Source organism: Polypterus senegalus, chromosome 4 (assembly GCF_016835505.1).
Source record: "Polypterus senegalus isolate Bchr_013 chromosome 4, ASM1683550v1, whole genome shotgun sequence".
NCBI lineage: Eukaryota > Metazoa > Chordata > Cladistia > Polypteriformes > Polypteridae > Polypterus > Polypterus senegalus.
In genome coordinates, this window is record NC_053157.1 from 222,207,966 (window position 1) to 222,223,575 (window position 15,610).

The following is a 15,610-nucleotide window of genomic DNA, read 5'->3' on the forward strand; positions in this document are numbered from 1 at the left end:
GGAGGCAGCTAAAGGGCTTGAGTAACTATAACTCTACATCAGACCATCAGACTGTCTCTCTCAGTTCCTTGCAGACCATTCCTGGGAAATCCCGTCAGGTACCGGCGCCTCTGATGACATCACTTCCGGTCCAGGGAGGCCTGTGATGGCATAACTTTCAGTCATGGCGCTAATGATGACATCACTTCCGGTCCCAAAGATGTCACGAAAAAATCACTTCCATATCCGGCATAAATGACATCACTTCCTCCACCAACCTTTAAAACTGCCATCTTACCTCCACATATTAAGTTCTGTTTTGGACTCAGTCTTGTGAACAACAACCTTTTGCAGCCAGGACATATTATATGGGTGGCTGCCCCAAACCTTTGCAATTGCCTGGAGTCGTTTTGTGACACCTTCCAGATCAGAGCTAAACTCCTTTCTCCTTCTGTCAGTGGCACAAATTTAGCTGGAAGTGCAGCCCCATTTGCTTTGCAACCTTTTTCATTTTTGTTGCAAATTCAGTTTTTCACAACTTATTTTATAAATTACTAATCACAAAATGTAATTGTTGTGCGCTACTACCAAATTTCGTCTTCATTTCCGCCACCTCTGTTAATTTGTCTCAGCTACATAATAAGATACGTGTAGGCCCTTTACCTTAACCTCTTGTCATTGACCTTCACTAAAACCACCTCTCAATCGTTGGTCCATTTCCAAGGCTTATGGTGTCCACAACCTCAAAGTTTCACCTCCTTCACATCTGCCAATCAAATCTTAAACCCTTTATGAGTCCAGAAATTCTATAAGGACAAGACTCCTTTCAGCAGCTTTGAATAAAAACTGCATTGTCGCCATAATCTATATCCTTTGACCTTTTGTACACCTCTTTCAGCAGATAACACAGAAGTCCATGGTGGAACAGCTTGACGCTCCTATTTTTGACACCAATACATGTTAACTGGGAAAAAGTATCATTTCAATCCATAATAACCAATATAACGGTACCAGAGGAAATAAGATTCATTATAAATGGATGCTAAAAAGTGCTAGCACAACAAAATTCTTTATCAATTTTTACAATTTTTCTTTATTTTTTTTTATAACTCAAATTCGGAAATCACATTATCAGCCAAAGTTAATTAAAAAAATTGGAAACAATTTTGTGTGAGAACACATTGTCAAAAACAAAAGGATTCACTTGATTCAATAAAAAGTAAGACGGCTGTCCCTGAAAGGCGTTATAAAAAAAAAAAAGGCGATCTTTTTTTAAAGTAGATAGAAAAACTTTTTATCTCATCATTTTTCTCGCTTAAACCCATTAAAGCACACATTACCATATTGTCAAAAAGTTTTCTGGATCCTTATTGTAACATGGAAGAATTGAGGAGAAGGTGAATCGCCATCAGCAGAGCCACAACATTCAGTGGCAGTGGGTTCATTCCAGAAGACCCTGCAGACAGGAGAGGACACAGTCAGGTGGGTGGAGGTACATACGCGTTATAGTTTGTCAGATTTCTGTTTACAGTTTCATTTTGAATATTATTTTTGGTTCTCTAACTGATGATTTAAATATGACATCATTTTTATTGCAGTCCATAACAGGTCCTAACTTTGCTCCTCTTACTCCACTGATCCACAAAGCCTTGCTGATGTTCAGACTGCTGAACTTACTGCTCTGACGTAATGAGAGGCCTCCTTCAGGCTTTCAGCCAACTTCATTGAGAATTCTAATACCAAGCAATCTAAATAACAGAACAATTGTTTCAAAAGACACAAGCCCCTTGTTTAAAAATGACTAAACTATTTACACCCATCCAAGTCTGCCTGTTAAAGCTCTACAAGTCTGTGATTAGGCAGACTGAAAGACCTTACAGCCTTGCCTTTATTTTAAAGAGTTGATTAACAAGATGGACTTCATTTCATATTTGTTTTTTTTTTGTCTTTCAAATTTTGTCTGTTTTTTTTAATGAATTATCTGTAGGCGTTTGTGTTGCAGTCTTGCAGTTTCAGTGTGTCAGATGTCAGTTTTTGGTGTGCAGTTTTCACATTTCTCTCCTTGTCCACCTTTTATCCCCATCTAAATCAGTACAAATGGAGTCAGTGTGCTCACTTTCCTAATTTGGACACTATGGATGGATGGGTATTCCATCTGCCTAACTGAGATGTCTGATGTTCCCTTTACTGGTTGGGAAGCCAAAAAAGGAGAAGGACAAGAAGAGTCTGCCACCCCAGACCAAGTGTTCCAACAGTACACTGGGTGGCAGTGTGGGAACTGTAGACCCCATAGGCAGCCATATTGGGGACAATGGGAGTGTGGGAAGAGCTGTCCTAGTGAGGGTCCACATGACATGGAAGACCATAGTGTCACACTAGAAGGATTACTGGGTCTGACTTGAGAAAGGAACTATCCACCTTACCCAGGGAGAGGACAAGGCATGCCTGGAGTGGAGCGGAGGAGAAAAAGAATATCATTGTTATGTGAAGAAGCCTGTTTTGATGGGATTTCTTCAAATGAAGAATTGATTTGAACCCAGGACTAGTGGATTGAGGATCAGAGATGCCTCCCAACCAGTGCTCACAGTACTTAAGGACATTCCATCCATGGCTGGTTCCTGCCATATGCACAATGTTTCCTGAATAGGGTCAGCCTTGCTTATGACCCCAGGCTGGAATGAGTGGGTTTAGAGAACTTGAACTTGTCTTCCCTGACATAACATACTTGTTTTAAATCCGAATGCCACGTTTTTCCTTCCTTGCTCTCCTCACATAAATCCATCTGCATTCAGTTCGTGTACTGTTGAGAATTTGTCCTCCCTTTCATGTTCAATAAATGATCAGAGGAGTAAGAGAGGCCAGCACTTCCTTCAGAGTTATCCACTTGCATACTTATTAAATAATAGCTTAAATAACTTGAACATTAACGAAACAATATTAAATAGCTAGTGAAAAAGAATGACTTCATCCCCATCTAACACACATGTGCCTACTCTATCCAATAATCATTGAGTATAATCAGTTTATCATTTCTGGAGTAATAAAATAATGGAAAATTAATGAGTGGAAACTGGTGAAGACGAAAAGCTGCAGCTACAGTGGACTCCCCAGGACTGAATGTGAAGACCCCACATCTGGAGTAGGACTATAGAAACACTTAAAAGTGCTAATTAAACACTATGATGATACTGGACTCTTTCCTATTGGACAAGTGCCATAGTGCTCCTTAAACCCTTCATTAATGTTTTTTCCTAATTTTGTTTTCAGTGCATTTTGACACAAATAACACTGAACGAGTGGCTCCTCAGTCCTAAGAATGATGCATGGTCATTTATGACAATCTATTTCTTAACTCACTTATCCAGGGCAAGAACAATCCCAGAGTATAGAGCAATCCCATATAGTCCATAGCAGGATGAACACACACACCCAATAGTGCCAATGCACTTAACTGGCATGTCTTTGAACTGTGGGAGGAAACCCACCCTAACACAGGCAAAACATGGAAACCCCTGTCTCCTTATTGCAAGGCAGCACTGTGCCACCCTGTCCGCCCGTCCATCTTTTTTCAATCCACTTATCCAGTTTGGTTTCAAATTGAACCTGAACATATCTTAGGCACCATTGAGCAGTGTCATCTTTAGGGGTGGGCTCCTTGAGAACCTCCTTACCCAACCCCATTCAATGATTTTAGGTATCCAGCCCCTTATCCTTGAGAGGTTAGCCCCAATTTCTTTCCATTCTGTGTTCTGACATGGATGGATGACTATGTGAAAATTCCATGAGGTATTCCACTCACCCTCTTCGACTCAATAAATGCTCCTCAAGGGACCACCAAAACAAACCTGCTATTCATCTAAGCGAAACCTCCAAGAGAATTTGGGCAAGATCTGTACCCCTGCCAATGAGTAGGACACTATTGACACAAGCATTTCAAATATCATAAATCTGAATATATATAATAAATAAATAATAGTAAACATAGAACAAATCTTAATACATTATGTACAGTATTTTATATAACAAATTGAAACCATTCAATCACAAAGCAATCTGCATATATAAAATGCTGTCTGTCACATGATTACCCAAGATCCACAAGGGCTACAACCTTGATCTTGGTCTTAATTGAGGCGTATTTGGCTGACAGCAACCCTTGCCAAGTTATCTGACTTCATGCGTTTCTTTTGTTGAACCCCATAGGCAAAATTCTGAAGAAGATGGCATGGCGGAGAGAAGAAAAGGAGCAGCAACACTAGCGGGATATGATACAAATTGAAGAAGCTGCCAGGCATGAAGCACATTGCAGAATCCCCTTACATGATAGGTAGTAGATGAACAACATTCCTGGAAGTGGCTGCTCACTGAGAGTCAAGCAATCATGGAAGCTGCTTATATGATTGTCATGATTACTCGGATGGTTCCTGCCTTGTGCTCTGTGTTGGCTGAGACTGGCTCCAGCAGATCCCTGTGACCCTGTGTTCAGATTCAGTGGATTAGAAAATGGATGGATGGATGGATCTCTCCTCTGCACATGTCCGAACCAACACAATCTCGCCTCTCTGACTTTGTCTCCCAACCGTCCAACCTAAGCTCATTTCTAATCCTGTCCATACTCATCACATCTCAAAGACAGCTCAATGAGTGTGACTTTCCTAAACCAATCCAATGCCTCATTAAGGTGGCACTGATTTTGAACTGTTAAGATAAGAGTTACTGTCATTAATCTGGTCCAAAACAAAGCAAGCTTCTCATTACAATGAACCGTCTACAATGAAAAAAAAAATAACCCTATTAGACACTGTGGTCTTTGGCCTGCTTGTTATCCTGACCAATACCCCCAGGCCGCCAGTATGGAGGTGCCCCGAAGACCAGCAGGGATACCACAGGGGCCACAAGAGGGAGCTGCAGGGAGGACCAAAGACTCATTTGTGCCCTATAACTCGGAAGTGCGTCAAAGGAAGAGTGACGTGCTTCCGGGGTGAGAAGAAGGACTTGTACCTGACCCGGAAGTGATAAAGAATCACATGGACTGGGGATTGGAAACACTTCCGGGTCAGGGAGGATAAAAGGACTATGGGAGCTCCCAGATGGCGAGCTGAGCTGGGTGGTAGGAGGGCAATGCGTCTGGGAGTGGTGGATTGGTTATTGTGATTGTTTTGAGTATATTTATGAGTATTGTGGAGGAGAGGGTGCTTTGTGCACTGTGGCTTATGAATAAAGTCAACATTTGAACTTTTATCTACTGTCTGGCGTTTTGGACAAGGGTTCAAGGGAGCGATACAGCCCTAATCTGTCACAACACATAAATGGGGGTTGCATGTGGCGAGAGAACACATTGCATGCTTCTGAAGCAAGGGAAAAATTAGATTATACATTAGTATTTGAAGGCATCAATGGAAATGTGAACAATATGTTGTCACAGGTGCTCAGTGTGCTCTCTGTTGTTCATGCTAGTATAGTCGTCGATGTAAGTTTGAAAAAATTGGTTGCTATATTCACGAAAATATGAACAGAAAAATATACATTTGATGTATATGTATATGATACTCTGTTAAAAGGACCGCCATCAAGATAGCTGATAAAGATGAGCCAACAAGATGCAGGTTTCAGTGCTCAAAACATCTAAATCAACAAATCTGCCTGTCAACACCAGTAATACATGGACAAAACTGCACCACATCCACCTTCTGACTGCATGTCTAAACGAATATCTAAACATGAAACATGCCATGACTGAATAGCCGCAGTGTTTTAATACGTTGTATATCCATAGACAGCAATGCTTATCTAAACTCAGTTTTCTGCTGTGATGTCATATAGGGATGCAATAGTTGTAATGACAGAAAGATATTGTAGCAGACAGAGGCATATCTTAAACATGTGGAGCCATGTAGCTGTGGTGATCTACATGGGTGTATGTCTGTATCTGTCTCCACTGTCGCATTAAAACGTGCAAATGAATTATTGAACTTCAGTTACCTGGTGCTACTGAGCTCCTGAATAGATAACAGCCATTTTAGCTTTTTATTTTCTCTCGGCATCAAGTCTTTTCTTTCATATCTTTTACTCTCTCCCTGATACCCCGGCGGTGGTTTAAAATGCAAGGACTGGAGAAATTGAAGGCAGGGAATTTTAGGAAGAAACACTGTGGGAGTAGCTTTTGCAGCTCCGAATTATTTTAACGGGTTGTTTCCAGAATTGTTTTCTCGTTTTCTCGTCTGGCCCCGAGAGACTTAAGTATTTACCAATCTTATATATTGTCACAAGAACGAGACATGGACAGATAAAGAGTTGGGGCAGCCACCCGTATATTGTGGTATCCTGGCTGCAAAGTCGTTTTCTTGTAAAATACAGAGCACTGAAGTGCATACAACCGAGTCCAAAACAAGACAATAGGAAACAAAGGAAAGGGGCAGGTTTTAAAGGGGAGACAGGAAGTGAGGTGATATGGATCTGGCACGTGGTCTTCCACCATTGGCTCATCGGAGGTGACATCAGATTGAACTGGAGCTGGTGCTACTGGCCTGAATAGTTCCATTAGCTTTCAGTCGGCATCAAGAAGTGATGTCAGGAGATCCAGGTGAAATCCCGGGATGGTCTACAGGCAAAGGAGAGAAAGAGTCAGTGCACTCTGCCACACCTCGGCATGCCTAACGAACTGCCTTCACTCAAGCCCTTTAGCTGCCTCCCATGCGCTTAAGTATTTGTGACAATATAAACGTCTAGGCATGTTAGTGGGTCTGTCTGTCTGTCCAAGGTGACCCGGAAGTGCGAGGCTACAGCATAACGTTCAAAGAAAATGACTCTGTTGCCAAAGTGAAACCCCCGACAAAAGAGAAACTCGCTTAGCTGCTAATACACAAGCAAGGCGAGCAAAATGGTAAAAGGAACTCCGAGTCCAGCTCAGGGCGGCGAAGGAGCAGTACAGGAGAAAGCTGGACCAGAAGTTGCAGAATAACAGAATGAAGGAAGTGTGGGATGGGATGAAGATCATCACTGGCTGGAGCTCAAAGCGGGGTGCTGCCATCGAGAGAGACGTGGAGAGAGAAAACCAGATGAACAAGTTTTTTAACAGGTTTGACCACCCTAACCCACTCTCACCTCGGAGTACTGCATCCTCCACCCATCCTTCTGCTGATACCAGCATAGGAGAGACATCCCCACTCACAATTACAACAGCGCAAGTGAGCAGAGAGCTCAGGAGACTTCGTGCCAGCAAAGCAGTGGGTCCAGATGGAGTATCGCCGTGACTGCTGAAGGCCTGTGTGCTGGAGCTGGGGAGTCCTCTACAGTGCATCTTCAACCTGAGCCTAGAAAAGGGGAGAGTCCCGAGGCTTTGGAAAACATCTTGCATCACCAAAATCCCAAAGGTATCACGTCCTAGTGAGCTGAATGACTTCCGGCCTGTCACCCTGATATCAAGTGATGAAGACCATGGAGTGGCTGCTACTTCACCACCTGAGGCCATAGGTCCGCCACGCCCTCAACCCTCTGCTGTTCGCATACCAGGAGAAAGTGGGTGCGGAGGATGCCATCATCTATATGCTACACTGATCCCTCTCCCACTTGGAGCGAGGCAGTGGTACAGTAAGAATTATGTTTCTGGACTTCTCTAGTGTCTTTAAAACACCATCCAACCTCTGCTCCTTAGGGAGAAGCTGACAGAGATGAGAGTAGATTCACACCTGGTGGCACTGATCGTGGACTATCTTACAGACAGACCTCAGTATGAGCATCTTGGGAACTAAAGGTCTGACATTGTGGCCAGCAACACAGGAGCGCCACAGGGGCCTGTACCTTCTCTGGTCCTGTTCAGCCTGTATACATCAGACTTCCAGGAGGACCAGAGGAGGGCTTGTGCCTCCTCCAGACCGCAAGGGGGCGATCGCCCTGGTTATATTGGTAGACGGCTTGGAAGGCCAACCCTGTAGGGGCCCGTGGCCACCGCCAGGTGGCGCCCAGGTGCCTGAGGAACCCTGGAGCCCAGCACTTTCGCCACACCAGGAAGTGCTGGGGGGAAGACGACAGGGGACACCCGGACGGCTTCCAGGTGCGCAGCCGGCACTTCCGCCACACTGGGGTGTGGCTAGGACTGATTGCCGGGAAGCAGCTGGAGCCCATCCGGGTTCCCATTTAAGGGGCCGCCTCCCTTTTACAGCCCTGAAGATGGAATTTTCTTGTTCCAAACATGTCAGTCAGGCTTCAGTGTGAATTGCAGTGTCTAAGACAGCCATTTGTAACAAATTGTGATTGTCCAACAGTGGATTATCTCTCCCTTGTAGACTGGGATATACAGGGATAGGGACATGGTCATTTCAATTTCTTTGTGAGTTTCTGGTTCCAATTTGTTATATGAAATATAAAGTCAAGTCAAGTGAAGTTGGGTAGCATGCCCACTACACGGCAAAACAACTCAGCATGCCCGTTGGCAACCCCCCAGGCAGACACGCGGTCCAGTCCCACTCTCCAGAAATGACCATCTATCTGCCACAGCCAGATGTTACATGGGCGACCCCTTGGCCTGGTCCAGCCACTTGGGTCCCCAACAATGAGGATCTTATGATCTGGATGTAGGATTTTTTTTCCTTTGATTATTTCTTGTTTGTTGTATACAATAGATTTATGATATTTAAATGATGTTGAGCTGGTTATGTCAATAGTTTTCTACTCTGTGGTGCTTAAGATACTCTCATGTTCACTGTGACACCAAACTGGATGAACAAGTTGGAAAAAGATGGATGGATGGACAAGGCTCTTCACAATAAGGAGATTGAACTTCTTGCGTTAACAGTTTTTGTTTGTCCTTAGCAGCTCAATCAATCTGGTATTGATGGTTACTGATTCTATTGCGTAGAAGTCATGAGACAACCACCGGACACACTTGCTTAGACTCAGTCAATTTCATAATACGCACAACTTTGGGATGTGAAAGGAAAGTAGGAACATCTAGAGAACACCTTTGCAGACACAGCGGACATGTAAACTGCACACATTGACCAGTATTTGAATCAGCAGCACTAACTGCTACACCATCATGCCTCCCTGTTTTATAATCTATTTACTGAAAGAGGACTGATAGGCAGAGATGACATCTATGTGTTGAAAAGTATGTCAAGCCTAATAAAAAAACTCAGATTATTGTTAAGATTTAAAGAAAATAAATCAGACATGCATGTTCAAGCAATAGCAGAACTTACCGCTTAGAGGCCAACATCTGTAGTTCACGGTGACCTTGTTTGATTCAAGCGTAATGTATCTACCATTAGTCTCTTTCACAACAAACTCTTCATAGGGTGGAATAAGCACTTCAGATTCATTCCCAAATATGGAAAACTCTGAAATATCCGCTCCATGGCATGTTGTGATATTAAACACTGTTTCATTGCCAAATCCTATTGCGACCTCAAAATATTTAGAAGACGATGCAAATCTTCCAAAGCGGAAAGTCTCTCCTTTTTTTGGCCGCAACTCTTGTGATATTCCTCTGTAAGTCCTCATGCAGTCGCTGATTTTGAGGGATTGTATGGCCTTGGTGATCAGGAAATGCATTGACCTGAAGTACTCGGCTGTCACATCCCTCACACCCTTTTCCACTGCAACATTAAAATCATAATGCATATGCTCACCCGTGTAGGCCAAAACAGCTATGGCAGTATAACTGTCCAAACCTTCTGGCATCCATGATTCCCAGATACTGCTTGCATTTTCCCAGACAAAGTATATGAAGTCGCTATTATTCAGCTCGTGAAACAGGTAATGCTCTGTAATTTCCTTTTCTCTTTCTTTCAGGCACCCCTTGTAATCATCATCATAGGATTTCTCATACATATATGAAGACTGAAACAGAAGAGAAGGTAGGAAGATCATGTAATGGATGAATGGGTTAATGATTTAATAGTATTTTACCACAGTTTAAAAATCTGCTGTTCTTCAAAAAACGGCCCTATTTTGCTTAGTTCTTACCACTAACACTTCCCTAATGCGTTGTACCAGTGCTGAAAAGTTGCATCAGCCAAGGATAACTCACCCGTAGTACGAACTGTCATTACATCATGCAAATGTGCAGCTTCAGAGCCAGCAGTAGGGACTCCTATGAAAACGGCAAGCCTGCAATGTCACAAACAGAATTCCATCTAGTGTGCCAATGGCAACAAGTCCTTCAAAGAATAGCAAGCAATCTAAAAGAGCCTTGTAAAGAGCAGAGAATCCATTCTGGCACTCAAACGGGTGCTATATTGGTGTTAGCAGTGGGATGAGAACAAGGCCTACTTTGCATTTTAGGAAAGCACAGAGTACCACAGAGACCACAATGGACTTGCTTGGCTCTTTGGAGGGGTTACTGATGTCTGAAGGAGAGATCTGGGATGTGGAGTGCCATTTGCAGCATCGATACAGGGCGAAGACAGCTGAGAGACTGCTACCTCTGCAAGTCGACCAACGGTTCTCCATCTAGTAAGGTTAATAGGCCTTGGTGCACTGACACTGGTGGAGCCTCCGGTTCATAAACGGAAGAACCAAGAAGCATCAGGCTAAAGTAAGAAAACAGCTGTGGTCAGAGCACAAGCTGATTACACTGCCACTCACTCACAGGGCTGATTTAGAATCATAGATTGTGGCACAATGTAACATGGACACACACATTCAGTTATGGAAAAATCAGGTAAAGTTGATCTTAAATAAACTAAGTAATCAGTGTCGGGGTGCAAACCGCTTGCTATTGTTTTGCCACTTCAGGACAGAAGTGCTGTTATGAAGCCTCCAGTGTCACATGTCTCCTACATCTTAGGTGTTTGCTTGTTCTGGCACTCACCACAGTCTAGGCACAAGGAGTGCGTGAGGATGACGTGCGTGTTTGTGGTTGGTCTTCAGACAGCCCAAGATTATACAATTAACTTGTACGGATGAGTGCATCTCTACTGGCTTAAGTAAGGATGCATTAATGGGTGTGGGCAGGTAATAATTGTGAAGTTCCTGGGTCATATGATTTCATGTGGTTTGAAAAGTGCTCCACACCATCCCAAAGGGGGAAAGAGAAAGCAGCAAACCTTGAAAAGAGAATCAGGGGGCATTCATCTGACTGTGGCATTGGATAGGTAAAGGAGCTGCAAACAACCAGTATAAGGCTGGTGCAGTGTGGGACAAGATTTGTGGAGTGGCTAGCAATAGCAATTGCAAAGATTGGGCTCCCATCCAAAAAACTAAAAGCAATTACAGCAGAACAGTGGCTAAACATGTCTATATTTAGCTTTTTGGTACGTTTGTTTTTGGATGCTGTTGGTGACATAAAATAGCGTATAATAATAGATGGCACACTCTTACTCATCCAGGCCAGTGCAGTGAAAGGATCAGGGGAGATTATAAACTGGTGAATATTTTCTCTTCCAATACACTAGATGGTGGCATCACTGGGCTTCATTTGCCATTTGGATTTGGATACCCAAAACGTATGCTGATTCCTGGAGTCCCGAAATTTAGCCCTGTTGGTTTCTCTGGTTTACACCAGCGAGGGGGTGCAAGGTGTGAAGCAGAAGTGCTTCAAATGGAGTGTGTCCTAACAATAGAAGTACTCACGGGTTTAAGATAAAGGGGCCGCTTTATGTCAGAGTCGGGAGGCAGCAGGAGACACTCGCCTATAGGAACGGAAGGAGAGAAGAAGCATCAGAGTAAGTATATTTGGCTGTGTTCACTTTGGAAACAGTGTTGGTGATCAGTAATAATCCCTTATTTGAACCCGGGACTGTGTTATGTGGAACAGTGTCTGAGGTTACAACAGTGTCTTGTGGTTACAAGCTCTTTTTATGATCAAATTTATAAGACTATTAAAGCTACCTTCACAATGCATCTAAAAGTGACTCATTCTGATTTTTGCCTCATATCTGATTTATTTTGACTATTTACATTTATTTTACGTGAACCAAATCTGATAGGAGTTTTTACGGATATGTGCACTGTGGTCGCTGAAAGCCAGGAACGACAGGAGACAGACACCAATGTAAAATAAGAAGCAATTTCTTTATTCTGGGTGAATAAGCAGCAGCTGTCAGCTGAGTTAGCTATAGACAGCCACAGGGTTTCCCTCTTTTTATACCTAGCTTGTTTACTAAACAAAAGGAGGAAGTATGGCAGTTCATTTTGAGGTCTCACAGAGTTTGCAAGTAGCAGAAGATGACACATTAGATCATTATGCGCAAAAGTACACGATAGTCTTTATGGCTAGTTTTGCAAGACACTTACGGAGACCGCACTTTGCAAAACAAGTACTTCCCTATTCTTCTGCACCATCAGATTTACAACATTTCAACGGCTATGTGGTGTGATGATGCAGGTTTGCTACATGCTCCCCTCTGCGTTCCGGGAGCCCTTGAACCCGTCACCATCGGTAATGTCACCGATGAGCTTAGCAGTGAGGCAACAACAAAGCAAGGGGATGGTGCAAAAGTGTCAAGTGCTTTTATTTATAAACAGAACAAAACATTGTTCAAATTAAATCAAGTGTGGTGCTTCCCAAAAGTCAATAAATAAATAATCCAATAAAAGCAGAAGTGAAACATGGAGGTTAAAATATAACACAGGAAGCATTCTTTTAAAAACAACAAGAAGCCTGATGCCTTTTCACATGCGACTCCCCTGCTTTCTCTGTCTGGGCCACACAACAGAAGAGTCTCCATACCTGCAGCTGGCCTTCTCTCTGCTACTGACTGGTCGGTTGCCTTTCCGATCCTTGGCACCACTGAACAGCGACTTGGGATTCCCCTAATGACCAAGGCTCTCACGTTGGGGACACCACGTCCCAAGTCCCGACTCCCGCTGCCTTCCGCAGAGAGTCCTCTGCCTTTCGGTCACTCCCGCCCTCCAAAGTAACCTCTGCGAGAGTGACCACAACTACTACTTCCCCGGGTGTCGGCCAAACACCCAGGCTGCCTGCCCAGGTGCTGCAAGCTTGTTCTCCCTCACCGGCTCTCTTCTCACTGCTTCCTGCTTTCCTCTACAACCTCCATTCTCTTTTTTTTCCTTTCTTCCCCTTAACCGTCTCGGGCTTCTCTTTATAATGGACATGGCAGCTGTGGCAATCAACAGTTCCCGGGAACAACTACGATGTGGACAGTCCCTCACCTGTGCACTTAGGTGAGAAGTGGCCACACCGCAAATCGCCCCGAGAACCGCTTCAACCACACTGCCATGCCCCCTCTCTATGCAGATAGTACGGTGATTATTTATTTAAAAAGCGGCTCTTTACGTGAGCTGTGGACCCGCTACACCACATGTGGCAGCTACAATTTAAGAATCTTATTTCAGCTTATAGAAGGATTAATATTATACTGTCGGTTAATGCACAGCACATTCTTATTATAGCGTACATTTCGCACATAATGATCATCACACATAATAATTGCTTATACAATATCAAAAGCTACCTTAAAAGTTAGTTTAGTACATTTGTCTTACAAGAATACACTCTTACAGCTTAATGTCGGTATTAGGTTACATTTGTTCGATTGGCTTAATTCAAATTATTCCTTCTCAACACTATACTGGGTGCTGCACCACTTCACATAGTTTCAGTGCAGGATAACTTTGAATGTGTCAGCTTATGACTGCAAGAAGGAGAACCAGGAAACGAAAGAAAACATTGGAGCTCAGTTATTACTGATGGAGCTTGATGTATGGTAGAAACCTGTCGACACGAGAGGAGACACTGTTGAGAGTGCGATGTGAACAGTTTGGAAGCAAACAAATTGCTACGAAAGTTGATTAGATCATGTCTTCAAAATTTTGATGCGGATCACTCTACTTTAAATGATCAGACCTGTGTCACATCTGAGTGAAAAGATGTAGCGTGAATGTTTTCAAAAATCAGACACGATGTTGTATGCACTACAATGATTTTGGCTCCAGTGGTTTAACAACTTGGTTGATATTATAGAAAAATGTATTCTTAAAATTGTTAATCTCTACATATTAGAAATGTACTATGAGAAAAATAGACACTATATTTCACTAAGTATTAAGATGTAAGAGTTAGGATTGAAAAGGCTTATGCCTGTGTTTAGGAGACAACTAAAGGGCTTGAATACATGTGATTCCACGCCGGACCAGGGGGTGGCGAAGTGCACTAATTTTCCCTTTCGATCTTTTGCAGACCTTTCTAGGGAAATCCTGCCTGGCTCTGGGGCAGCCACTGACGTCACTTCCGGTAATGATGACATCACTTCCTCCACTGGCCTTTAAAAGCTGCTATCTTGTGTCAGGAGAATCAGTTCTGTTTTGGACTCTGTTATGTAAACATGTCTACTCTTTTGAATCGATTCTGCAGCCAGGAACAATTATACGGGTGGCTGCCCCAAACCTTCTCAACGTCTTATGGTCGTTTTTGTGACACTGCGTATTTTTTATTATTCTGTATGAGCTAGAAACTACCAATAATTTATAAGTCAAAGGTTAGATGTGAAGGAGAGCTGGAGAAAGATAGGCCCCTCGCTCAGAGAGGGAATGTGAACTCTTTGGCTGTAAATAAAGGTAGCAAGCGCTGAGCTAGTGGGAGTAAGGATAGGCCTTGTCAGACAGATATGATGGACAGAGATGGGTTTGACACCCCCTTAGCTAAGAAATATTAGAATTAATTAGAGGCAAGTTAGTGAAGTGAAATGATAGGAGTCAGATGAGGATGAATAATGGCTCGTGTGATAAGAATTGTAATAAATGTTAGAGATGCCTATGACTCAGGGCTCAAGTCATCTGAATGTGCGCCATACAATAAAGCCCGATTCTGCTGTCTGCCCTGAGTCTCCGAGTGCCTTCATTGGGGCTAAGTGTGCCCGTGTCAGCCTGCTTCAACAATACCAACAACACTGTGAATGAAAAAGAATAACAGTCTGATCTAACAAGAAAGGACAATGCTAATTGCACAATTTAAACAGAGCAAATCAGTACATGTTCAAATTGTATCACACTTTGGAACCATAATAATAAATGTATGACAAATTTGTTGAATTTTGTGGAATGCTGCGGTGTTTTATTGTTGTTTTACACAATAAAAAAAAATTCACACATGCATCAAGTACATGGAGCAGAATAGAGTCTGGAGAATTTTATTTTAAGAACATTTTCAATTATTTGTTATATTTAAATTAGGAATGACATTTGGAAAATGATCATAATTTAATATATTTTTTGTTCAGTCTTATTTGAACGCTGGTGCAATTGTTTGCTTTTCATTCAATTTTAGTATTAACTTTGGATACATTTGTACAAAATTGAAAAGCACCTATTATTGCCATTTTGTCTTGTGGGCCAGCAGAGTTACATTTCTTTATGTGGCCAACACTTTTATCCAAAGCGACTTACAACATTTTAAGATGCAATTGATTACATTTCTTTTGTTTTTCCAATTGGAGCACAGGCAGGTGAAGTGACTTGCTTAGGGTCACATGGTATCGGTGGTGGGATTTGAACCCATAATCTCATGATTTGAAGTCCAAAGACTTAATCACTACACCGCACTGCCTGAGCTATTCAAACAACACTGAATGTCGCCATTTTGCCATGGAAGCCCTGGTAGCTGTTGTGAACCTCTGCCACACTAATTCACTTCTGTTGCATGAAGTCATGCCAGGTAAGTTAAATGATC

At 42.8% G+C, this 15,610-nt stretch overlaps 1 protein-coding gene across 1 annotated transcript in view; it reads right to left on the reverse strand.

Moving 5' to 3' along the window:
• Positions 1-1,075: 1,075 nt before the first annotated feature.
• The window catches only part of LOC120528037 (ecto-ADP-ribosyltransferase 5-like), a 43,907-nt gene continuing 29,372 nt past the window's right edge, over positions 1,076-15,610 (reverse strand). Inside the window, exons 3-4 of the mRNA XM_039752002.1 lie at positions 9,180-9,819; positions 1,076-1,435 (exon numbers count right to left, since the gene is read on the reverse strand). Coding sequence (XP_039607936.1) covers positions 1,347-1,435; positions 9,180-9,819 — 729 coding nt within the window. The 3' untranslated portion in view covers positions 1,076-1,346. The remainder of the gene's footprint in view (positions 1,436-9,179; positions 9,820-15,610) is intronic.